The 11,845-nt window shown below is 34.1% G+C and overlaps 3 protein-coding genes and 1 pseudogene across 3 annotated transcripts; 2 read left to right on the forward strand and 2 right to left on the reverse strand.

The window, feature by feature from the left end:
- The first annotated feature begins 204 nt into the window (after positions 1 to 204).
- On the forward strand, positions 205 to 2,346 carry Adck5 (aarF domain containing kinase 5). The gene is made up of 9 exons (XM_066401524.1): positions 205 to 386; positions 445 to 679; positions 734 to 859; positions 912 to 1,202; positions 1,293 to 1,458; positions 1,511 to 1,678; positions 1,737 to 1,914; positions 1,963 to 2,133; positions 2,190 to 2,346. Exons 1-9 carry the CDS (start codon positions 205 to 207, stop codon positions 2,299 to 2,301), a joined length of 1,629 nt encoding a protein of 542 aa, XP_066257621.1. The 3' UTR covers positions 2,302 to 2,346.
- Positions 2,347 to 2,791: 445 nt separating this feature from the next.
- On the reverse strand, positions 2,792 to 5,716 carry eIF2beta (eukaryotic translation initiation factor 2 subunit beta). Its single transcript, XM_066401619.1, has 8 exons — positions 5,584 to 5,716; positions 4,574 to 4,649; positions 3,993 to 4,131; positions 3,740 to 3,936; positions 3,416 to 3,561; positions 3,164 to 3,357; positions 2,970 to 3,108; positions 2,792 to 2,913 (listed from the first exon to the last, which is right to left on the reverse strand). Exons 1-8 carry the CDS (start codon positions 5,599 to 5,601, stop codon positions 2,869 to 2,871), a joined length of 954 nt encoding a protein of 317 aa, XP_066257716.1. The 5' UTR covers positions 5,602 to 5,716; the 3' UTR covers positions 2,792 to 2,868.
- A 434-nt stretch (positions 5,717 to 6,150) lies between these two features.
- On the forward strand, positions 6,151 to 8,431 carry LOC136416388 (TBC1 domain family member 13). The gene is made up of 8 exons (XM_066401525.1): positions 6,151 to 6,201; positions 6,295 to 6,368; positions 6,686 to 6,811; positions 6,865 to 7,012; positions 7,069 to 7,222; positions 7,334 to 7,532; positions 7,588 to 7,912; positions 7,970 to 8,431. Exons 1-8 carry the CDS (start codon positions 6,185 to 6,187, stop codon positions 8,097 to 8,099), a joined length of 1,173 nt encoding a protein of 390 aa, XP_066257622.1. The 5' UTR covers positions 6,151 to 6,184; the 3' UTR covers positions 8,100 to 8,431.
- Positions 8,432 to 8,616: 185 nt separating this feature from the next.
- On the reverse strand, positions 8,617 to 11,659 carry LOC136416416 (carboxypeptidase B-like; annotated as a pseudogene).
- Between the last annotated feature and the right edge of the window lie 186 nt (positions 11,660 to 11,845).

The raw sequence follows: 11,845 nt of genomic DNA on the forward strand, positions 1-11,845 counted from the left end.
ACCAATTAAAAATGATTTTTAAATATTCCGCAAATAACGTGCACTGACCAGTTATCAATCACCAATATCTTCTTGTCGCCATATCACAACTCGTTTCGCTTGTACGCGACATAAAGGTTATCAACAGGAGGTAGTACCCTTGATTGTACTATGATGAATTGAATTTTACTCTCATTTATATTAACTCTCAAGAACGTGACCAGCATGACGTCAATAAGATGGCCAATCTGTCTGCTCCGAAAGTACCTAACTAGCTCAACTAAAAACAAACACCGAAAGTACCTCTTTACCGGAGTTACCACTGGACTTGCAGCTGTTACCATCGGCAATGTTTCCAGGGATGATCAAATTGTGATGGGGTCAAGAGGGATTCTTAGATTCATCAGGTACAAACTAACTTCCATTTTATGCAAATTACACATTTGGAAACTCATAATTTCTTAGGACCATGAGAATAGGCTTAACGATATCACTAGACTATTACTTCTCGATGTTAGGCCTTAGTGAAGGCTCCCCAAACTACGAATTCATGATGAGCAGGATACATCAAAGAAGCGCGGAACGTATTAGGGATGGGTGTTTGTATAATGGAGGAACCTATATAAAATTGGGCCAAGGTCTGGTCTCTATGAGCCATATATTGCCAAAGGAGTACATTCAGACTTTGAAAGTTTTGCAAGTAAGTCCTCAAGGCAAATTTTTTTACGCACCTCACAACTAAGTGATGTTACAGGACAAGTGTTTGTCAAGAGAAAAAGAAGAGCTCTACCAAGTATTTCAGCAAGATTTCGGCATGAAACCTGAAGAACTGTTTGAAACTTTCGACGCAACTCCTTTGGCTGCTGCCAGTATTGCTCAAGTAAGCTCTCAGACACCTTTCAATGAGACGATGACAAAAACGCGCTTTTAAGGTCTTCCTGGCTACCACCAAGGAGGGCCAAAAAGTGGCAGTTAAAGTTCAATATAAGGATCTGCAAAAACGCCTCGATAGTGATGTAATGATGATAAACATCCACTTGGCCATAGGAGCATGGCTGCACCCTAAAGTGGATTTTACTTGGATTTTAAACGATTTCGTTGAAGCCTTGAAACAAGAGTTGGATTTTGTTAACGAGGGCCATAACGGGGAGAGATGCGCTAGGGAGTTGGCTCATTTGAAGTATGTGTATGTTCCCAAGATCTTTTGGAAGTATACTAACACGGTATGGAATGTTTAGTAAGTAATAAGTAAAATTTAACATAATGTGATTGGTATTATAGAATTTAGTCTGATAGAATTGTTTTATCTGTAGAGAGTACTAGTTACAGAGTTTGTAGAAGGAATCAAAATTAGCGACGTTCAAAAACTAAAGGAAAACGGGTTTTCGTTGGCTGATATAAACAATAAGTTGTTTGAAGCGTTTGGGCATCAGATTTTCCAAACTGGATTCGTGCATGCAGATCCACACCCAGGAAATGGTGAAAAAGGAAAAATATAAAAACTATAATCCTACTTTTACACTCTATTTAGTGCTAATAAGACGACGTAATGGGCGCAGTGAGATAATAATTCTGGATCATGGACTGTACCAGAAAATATCCAAAGAGCAGAGAACAGCTTTAAGTCATTTGTGGAAGGCTATAGTATTTCGAGATCACAACAACATGAAAACTTATTCTAAGGCTTTAGGAGTTGATGGTGGGGTATTATAAAAAATAAGAAACTCAATATTCAATATATTTCTTTCTTCGAGTAGATTACGCAATGTTTGCTGAAATCTTAACGCAAGCACCTCTACGAAGCACCGGTTTCAAACTAAAGGCAGCATTAACTAAGCAAGAAGAAGAGGTGATGAGGAAACTGGCGGGCGAGAGGTTTGATCAAATAGTCGAGTGTTTGCAGCAAATGCCCAGATCTCTTTTACTGGTCATCAGGTACAGTAACAAGTTATAAAGGAATAGTTTATTAAATAGAACTCGTAGGAATTTAAATACTATTAGAGCTATTTCATATGACCATGGTTGCCCCATTGATCGATATTCTGTGTTAGCTAGAATGGCTACAAAAGCTGCGTTTGAAAGTGAAGATAAAAAAGTACTAAAGAGAAAAATCATAGTTTTTCTAAAGAGGTTGTGGTTTGAGATCAATCTCTTGTAAGTTAAAACTAACTCGATTTTTTTTAGCTTTACTATCACGTTTTTTGTTTTAGAATTGCAAAAATGTTGATTTATTGGAGAACATTGTTGTTGCGGATACTATGCATTACAGGTTTAGCTCCAGATATGAATGCTTTTATAGAAAATACTGCAAGGAAACTTTAGTCATTTACATTAGTTTGTTTGAGAATAAATTATTTTTGCTTTTGTGTTGGTTGTTTCCTCACTGAACCATCATACAATAGTCTCGTATTTTCAGATGATACCAGCACGCGATAAAGTCAATGTAGGTAGGACTTGCAGATTGAAACCCTAAAACAACCAAATAGTTGTTTTAGGCAAGAAAAAGTTGTTAAAATGATAAATTATTCATTCCATAAATATGAAATTATCTCGACTAAGTTTTCCAGTCACCAAACTATCGAGAAATTTAAAAACTTTTAAAATATTTTCAACGATTTAAGAGATTTTATCAGCAAAACAATAGAATAATAATAGAAAAACAGATTACCCTTTCTGGCTTCTGCAACCTTACCTACAACTTAAGTATCATTACCTTCGCGCATTCAAACATTTAAAGAGGAAGGATCATCAATCTCATTAACACGACTGGTGATGCAATGGAGTACAACGATTAAATAAAAATCACTACAAATGCAACACAAACATATAATTATAAAAGTGCAGCTCCTATTAGTACTGGTTACATTATTACTTAATATTGCAGCCTATTCACACTGTTTTCGCTCTGATTGCTGCTCTCTTTGAGGTTACAGCCTGTAAAAAAAAATCAGAAAAGGAAATGACACATTTGAAAATGCGACAATCCATACCTGGAAACCTGATTTAATACTAGCTACAGAACACCTTGACCCACAAGTCTCGCATTGCAAGAAGAACAATCTGGTATCCTTTTGCAAGATCGTGTCTGGCGATCTACACGTATGGCAGGTTACATATTCTTTGATATACCTGAACAAAAATAAAATAATTAAAATTCCTCTTTTGAGATAAAAAAAATTCTTACCTTCTCAATACATTTTCTATTTGTTTCTGCTGAAACCGACCCTTGATAATCAACTGACTATTGCCGTCAACAGAGCCGCTAGTACCCAATTCGGCCAATAGGAAATCTAATAAATGTTTCGGCTGTCTATGCAGCATTTTACAAATTTCAGTAAAGTTTGCAAATGAGGTTTTCTTGGCGCCTATTTTTACCACCTACAAAATTTAATTGTTAAAGTTTTAGATGGGAAATAGTCGATTTTAATTGTTTTACCTGCGGTGGTCTCATAACAAACTTCTGTTTTTTGCCAGCTGCCATATCTGGATTTTTGTCTCTCATTATTTCAAAGGCCCTATTCAGAAGTTCTTCATATGTATAATCCCGGTCTGACCCCACCCAAGTTACTGAATTATCATCAACTATATAACAATAAAAATATAACTTTTAATTATTCTAATAATCATCAGAAAAAAATCTACAAAAAACTCACAATCAATTTATTTTATTACCTGGATCTACTATTCTCTCCACCAAAGCGCAGCATGTTTATCACACATTTCATAAGTATCTTAACATTTAAAAACCTTCTATACTTACCATTTTCCTTATCTTCAGTTTTATCTTCTGCCTCAGCCATGATTTCATCCAAATCTTTCTTTTTACTTTTTTTCTTTTTCTTTAGTTTATTGAAATCAAGATCAAAATTGTCATCTATCATTTCTTCATCTGGATTTGCTCCTTCCCCAAAGGTTTCATCTTTTACTTCATTCAGAGCTGCATCTAAGTCATCAGTGCTGGAATGATTAAATGAGGAGTGAGTTTGGTTTCAATTTTATTGCAGAAATGTTACCTAAAAGGTTTCTTCTTTTTCTTCTTTTTTTGTTTTGTAAAATCAAGATCAATATCAGCACTATCATCTGCATCTTCAGCAGCAGCAGGTGCCTCATTTTCTTCTGGACCATTGGTGCTTCCATCAGGAGCATCAGTACCTAAATTTCAATATTGTAAGTGTTTTGCTTATGATCTCTCAAAAATGTTATGAGTGTTGATTAAGTTTAACCCTGGAATTGAATCAACCCAAAAAGTAAGCCAATTATAAAATTGCCAACAAATCACAATTTATTGTCACAACTGAGCTTGCATTATGTGTCGCTCATGTGGATGTTTGTCTTAAGAAATTTTAAGCTGTTTTTGTATTTCTCATTGTTATTGTTAATTCTTAATTATATTATTGGATTAGGAGGTTCAGAAATAGAATTGTTCTAAAGATGTAGCAATTAAGCTGCAAAATTTTAATAAATTTTAAACAATTAAGTTTGTCTTTTTTTGGGTCAATTCCCAGATTATGCCAATCCAAATTGACATTCTTAATATCACAGTTTGAATTTAAAGGAAAATTTAAATAATGCCATGAGGGAGTTTTGAAGATACCTTCAGCTAATGCAGCATCAATATCAAATGTCGTCTTCTTCTTCTTCTTTTTCTTCTTAAGAGTGGGGTCAAAAATCTGTAATTAAATGATGGGAATGAGGAACTACCAAAGCACCTAAATACTGAATTAAATTGTAAGAAATGTTAAAGTGGATGTTTTAAAAGTATTTAATACTTTAAATGAAACATATAAAAAAAAATAATATATTTTGCAATACAGTTATCTATAGTTTTACTACATTGACGAAGCAAAACCTGCATGTTATAACATTAATTTGGAAGAAGTCCATCACAATTAAAGAAATTTTGTTTTTGCTAGAAAAACTTTCAATCTACTAAAACATGTGTTTATACCACATTTCCAAGACATTATTTACAGCCTGAATTTGTTTATCCCATTTATCTGATGAACTTGACTCTATTCCATATATTGAATGACAGTTGCCAGAGTAAGGATATCAAGTTGTAAATATTTGCTCTGTCCTAACATAATAATAATAAATGTTTATAATAGGTTAATCCTTTATTGGAGATCTTTTTGACCCTCTAGAAAGGTTTAGACAAAAGGCCAATTAGGTACTTTCCTATATTTGCTTATATACTTGATTACGCTTAACATAAAGCAAGCTGTTGCCATAGCCTGAACCTATATTATTATAAATGAAATATTAATAATAATTGCTGATATTGCATCAGATAAAACTAGTAGCCCTGCATCCCATGTACACCCTCACAGCTGTGAAAATACTTGTTTCTGTAGTAGTTATGATATGAAGCTGTGGGGAAACTAAGGATACAATATAAACTTATGGTAAATGGCCTGGAATTTAAGTCAACATGTTGACTATAAATTACTAATTTAAATAGGTTATTTCTAGACAGTCGGAAGGGGTTTTTTTGATAATGTACCATGCTTCCACCCTTTCTCTTCTTAACCTAAACCCACTAAAAGTAGGATATGGATTTTTATATGAGAATTTTCGGAATTTTGTGATGCAGAATGTACTTACAGCTTCGTCTTCAGCCATTCTAGATATTATTTATAATAAAATCCAAGTAAAACCGGAGATTTTCACTAAAGTAAAAAAATTATTAACGAAATTCCTATTGCATCAGATTTTTACAAAGATCTGTCAAAAATATTACTGTCACTGTCAATCAACATAAAAAAATAACAGTGGCGTTTTCAGATATCAAGTAAACTTTTTGGGGTAATACAAAACGAAATTAGGAAGTTTCCTGTCGAATTTCAACATTATTTTATATTTTACTTTAAACCGAGCTAAAATAATGTAAAAAAGATGAGTAAAAAGTTAAAAGCTATTCAACTTTAGCGAATCTGTCAATACTTCCAACCCTTTCCGGATCTTCGGCACTATAACAAACTCCATTACCGCGAATGTGTTCCTAATATCCACGCTGTGGCGAGTCAATAGACCATAAACGATTCATTTTACATTACCATACTACCAAATATAATTTTTTATTTCATAATTAGTTATTATTGTTTAATTATTATTTGAAATTAATTCTTGCAACGCAGAACAGCTTTCGAATAGTACATTCTATCAGATCACAAACTATTTAAAATAACATAATTTATACTTTAAAATGGCCTACAAAGCTCGGTAATTATAGGGAATAGTTTTTTTTATTTAGTCTTGTTGAATATTTGGTTATATTTAATTATAACTTAAAGTTTACCTTTTTCAATATTTTAGTCTAAAGGAATTCGATGCTATTTTGGAGCAAGACGTGGTTAAACTGCAACAGCTAAAAAAGCTCTCATTCCATGGTAAGCTTTGTTCGATTAGACGATGTTCACACACAAGTTGAATTTTCTTTTTATTCATTCCTATTTCTTAATACATGAGTTACTTATTTCACAAGCAGGGGTCTACCATTCAGTATAGTCGAGCAAATTTTTCAAATCCTTTACTTTTAAGTTAATCATAATCCTGTGAAAAGTAAAAAAATGGTTAATCCAATTAGAAGAACTTTATAAATTGTATCAATTTAATTAACTTTTACTTCCAATTCCATAACTCAACCTAATTAATCTATGTGTCTCAATGAAGATGTGGCCTTTATAATGTTTATTGATTTATCCAGGTATTCCTGATGATCAAGGTAAAAGAGCTCTTTGTTGGAGACTTCTTTTGGGATACTTACCAGAGAATAGGTCAAAATGGGACTCCGTCCTCAAAGAAAAGAGAAAATTGTATAACCAATTTATAAGTAAGTAATTACGTTATTATTAATAGAAATTCTATAAACTCGACTGCTTGCAGATGAAATGATAGTAATGCCAGGTGAGAATGGTAGGGATGGTGATGTCACTTTTGGTGATCATCCCTTAAGTATTAATCCAGAGGGCCAGTGGTCAATGTTCTTCCGTGATAATGAAGTGCTGCTTCAAATAGATAAAGATGTGAGAAGGTAAAATTTGTTAATATAGATATTTTCAGCAAATAATGGCAAATATGGTTATTCAGGTTATGCCCAGACATATCATTTTTTCAACAACCAACAGAATTCCCTTGTGGGGAAATTGTAAACAGCAATGATATAAAAAGACTGCATACAAGGGTGCAAAGGAGAGTTTTAGATTGTGCTAATGTAGAACGTAGAGGATTAGGGATTACTAAGGTGACAATCTGCAATATCTACTAGTTTTCTCTGTCACATCTCTTGACAATAATAATTTACTGTATTTTTTTATTATGGTCAATGCAATAATTTAGGCTTTTTTGAGGGTAGATAGCTTTATCTGTGAAAAAAGCATCAGAAGATTATGCCCCTATGGAAGAAGGGCAAGAGGCACATTGGGAAGTAGTTGAAAGGATATTATTTCTGTATGCAAAATTAAATCCTGGCCAAGGTTATGTTCAAGGAATGAATGAGATTATTGGCCCAATTTATCATGCCTTTGCTTCAGACCCTGATGTTAGATTTAGAGGTACATATTTCAGTACTGAAATTGCATTCTGAGATAAATCTGACAATTTTTCTAGAATTTGCTGAAGCTGACAGCTTTTTTTGCTTCACAAACCTCATGTCTGAAATTAGGGATTTCTTCATAAAGACCTTAGATGAGACTGATCATGGGATTAATACAATAATGAGCACATTATTATTGAGGCTTAAAAATTTTGATTTAGACGTTTGGCTTAAATTTCAGCAGCAAGATTTGAAGCCTCAATATTACAGCTTTAGGTGGATAACCCTGTTATTATCTCAAGAATTTCCACTACCTGATGTGCTCCGAATATGGGACACATTGTTGTCTGATGAGAAACGTTTTGATTTTCTGATTTATGTGTGCTGTGCTATGATCATGTGAGTATGTCATTTTTCGGGATGTGAACCAAAGAGTTATTAAGAATTGCATTGCAGTATTTTACGTAATCAATTGTTGGATAGTGACTTTTCTTCCAATATTAAATTGCTGCAAAACTTTCCTCCCATGGATGTGCAAGTAATTCTTTCTAAAGCTCTGGAATTGTCTCAAAGAAAGATCTTTTGATGACAGTTTGTGTATTACCACAGAAGTTCCTAAAGTATTGTCCAGACAGAAATATTTTGCCAAGGCCTATTGTCAATTATTTTTAGTGTGTAGAACAATGGAAAATTGCTCATATTTTAGTTTGCAATGTTGTGTAATTGTTGATTTTTCAGTTCTATTTGAACAAAGCATTTATTTTTTGTTATTTATTCCATTAAGTGACCAGCTGTAATACTCATAAGGTAAGTTTATATTCAATTTAATTACAGTTCTAGTCTTAGGAAATCCATTAGTAGCAGTTTACATATTCCTTTTAAAATCTTATTTTGTAAGACCTTAGTTTCTCAAACTTTTTGTAATTTTATATAGGTACTGATAATTAATTTCTAATCATTATATACATTTTGTTAGATTTCTAGTGATTTATATAAATATTATATTTTTCATAAGTCAAACAAGAAGCTTGTTTTTTCACATAAAGTTTATTATATATATCACTTTATTTACAACACCCAGTAAACAGTGGCAGTATTTCCCTTTAGCTTGGAGCAGTTTCAGTGTTATGTTTAACTACTGCTTGCTGTGCTTGGGATAAATTAAAACTTTTCTTTCCGGCCCTGGCTCGAATTTCTTCTTCAACAGCTTTATTGACGGTTTTTGTTATGATTTGTTTTAGCTTGTGGGCTTCCTGGAATTTTTGTTTTTTTGGCTTAATAGGGGCATCTGAAATTTGAATATTGGATAATTTAAGATGGGCCTGAACGTATAAGGGGAGGTAACGCGTATTTGATTAAGGTTTAGCTTATTAATGGTAGTAATGGTACTTACTATTCCGTTTCGTAGCAGCAGTCCCCTTCTTTGCTTTCCCTTTGTTATTTGGGGGCAACTTTGCTTTTACTTTTAACTTCCCTTGAGCCATTATGTATCTAGTTTTATAAATTACTTTTTGCGGTATTAATTATTGGAAATGTAAAACCAAAATTTATAGAAATTGTTGTAATTTTTTTTTCACGAAAGATTGAGGTTATATTTTTATGTTGTTTTCAATGCCACTGTCGTTAGTGTCAGTTGAGTCATTAACTAAGCGTTTCCACCTGTGAATTTAAATGACTAGTAATCGGAGCAATAAGTGTAGTTCAAGTCAAGTGGATTGGTCGTGGTGGTTATGTTAACTGGCCAGCACGTTCACCAGACTTAACATCTCCAGATTTCTTTCTTTGGGGGTACTTAAAAGAAATTGTCTACGCTGAAGTGCCAACAACTGCTGAAAACATGAAAAAAAGAATAAGAGTAGCTTGCCGTAACATTCGACCAGAAACATATTGGTATATCCAACAGTCATTCAAAATGAGAATCGCTAAATGCATTGAAGTAGAAGGACATTATTTTGAACACTTATTTGATTGAATTGTTTAAAAATTATGTTTTTTAAAAATTTCTTCTCTTGAATGTATCGATACAAGCATTTTCGTTAGAACAAAAATCTTTAAAAATGTCAATTTGTGCTAAAACTATCAAATGAATAAAAAAATGTTTCAAGTAAAAATATGTTTGTTTTGAACAACAAATCAGAATCTGTCAAAAAAATGTGGGGTTTCCATTTGAAAAAACAAAGTTGACCTTGATTAGAGCCTGAAGATGACCTTGAATCGAAACTGATGATGCCAAAAGTTTTCCCTTTTCATATAATCCCTTTTTTATTTGAAACTTTTTTTTCTAAAACTCATAACTTCAGAGATATTTACGTAACACACTTAAAAAACTCACCCTGTATATTTGGATATAGAGGAAAATTGCAGTTTAGGGCTTCAATAATTTTTGCTTAATCTCATTTTTTATTTCTACATTTTATTTCCTTTTTAAGCCACAAGTTATGTCTACGCTACGGGGTTCTAAAAAACAGACCTGTAACATTAAACCACTACTTCTCCTCCGCGTAAGAACACCAAAACACCCTGAAACGTCTCTTGAACCACTGGTAAGATGTTTTTGGCCGGGATCATAAAGCTATAGGAAGCATCTAAAGGTATTAAATGATGCAATCATTTCTAAATAACTTTCATTGAAACCTATATTGGGCAATTCCATTGTATATAATAAATCTACCCCCTCACTTTTCACACAATTATCGCTGACTCCCGCCGCAGCATAAAGGGCAGCTGCAGAATTCCCTACATAGTATATCGAACTTAGAGTGCTGGCCCCTGTTATGGCTGCAGCTGCTCTTTCTCTTACTGATTGCAGCTCGTCTGCGTTTTCTGGATAAACTGCGTCATACCTTGATACATGGTGAGGAAAATTCATGTTCGCAATATTCGGTTATTAAAGACTAACCCCTAGGGGTACAAGATGTATTGCCCATAACTATGGAAGGTTAGATACAGTTTTACGTTTTCCTTGTTGGGTTGTAGATAATTTCTAAGGTTCGGAGAATGCTTCAGCTCCTGCGTAACTGTCACTGCAGGAATTATTGGGAGCCCCATTGTGCATCCACATGTAGCCAAAGTTTCTGTTAAGATCCGTACCGTAGCAACTAATTTCGGGAGTTAAGTAACGGTTTTTGCGCCAAAGATGGCTTCAACCCATGGGAATGAACAAGATTAATGATGGTACGGGAAGAGTGTTTCTTACAGTGTTTAGAGTGTATTCATATCCGTCAGGATTTATATTGGGGATAACGACTCAATCGACGTTTTCGTACAGGGCAGCATTAGTGCTGTTTTCCACCAATTGGTAGATAATGTAGAAGGCTACTGGATCAGCTATTCACTCTCTGCGATGGATTCCAGCGTCAATAAAATGACTGGTTTTGACTCTATCGGGTTGGGGCTGATTTCGCTTGAAATCCTTAGTTTAACAAGCTTATGCTAATAGACTTTTTAGAGGCGAACACATATCTTAGTAGCAAAATCTCTCGCCTTTCACGGAATTGCCCAATGGATTCCAGAGTGGTCAGCTCTGGCTAGTCCTTAGCTATTTTCCGTAGATCTATTTGTTATGAGTAATTATTTATTTGGTGTAAATTTCAAGTCTATTTAAGGGGATTTACTTCAGAACAGTAACATGAAGCTTGAAAACGTTACTCCTTCAGAGCTTAAAGTAGATCGGAGTAAACTTCTCTTCAAGCGCTCTTGATCCACGAGCCTCCCATAAAAGCTATAAAATTGATGTTTATGGGGGAATGTGCAAACACTCACAATTGCACATCAACCACTAGAATGGTAAATTGGAAACCACTTCTCCTTAACTCTATCTCAAACGTGGTTTGTTTATCTGGGGCCACCATCACGTGGCTGGGGATTCCTAGTCGTCTACTTTTTCTCCAAAAATCACACTTGGGGTCGTCGGACAATTTTCTTAAGATGGTGGCGTGCACGAAATTTTTTGGGGTCACCTCGTATACCTTACAACTTGCTCGGAAATATAGTGCAGATTTTAGTGATGTGGTGGTTACTTATCCTGTGTAGTCGTAATTCTCTTTTCTGGCGAAAGAAATAACTGTCGACAGTGTTAATGGAGCCAAAACCCTGATTTTGGATGCGTGGTGGTGAGCGTATCGTTGATGGAGGAATGATGGCCATATACGAGGGGGTGTTTATTTTTAATTGCGCACTTGTTAGAACTAGGAAGAGATGGAACAATAAACTTTCTTTAATATACCGATTTTGTGAGAATCATTTTACAGGTATATACAGGGTGACTCATAAAATATGGTCATGAAAATAGGTGCTAGAAAAATTAAAGATATGTTAGATCTCTCATCCACA

The sequence above is a fragment of the Euwallacea similis genome, chromosome 23 (genome assembly GCF_039881205.1).
Source record: "Euwallacea similis isolate ESF13 chromosome 23, ESF131.1, whole genome shotgun sequence".
Classification (NCBI taxonomy): Eukaryota; Metazoa; Arthropoda; class Insecta; order Coleoptera; family Curculionidae; genus Euwallacea; species Euwallacea similis.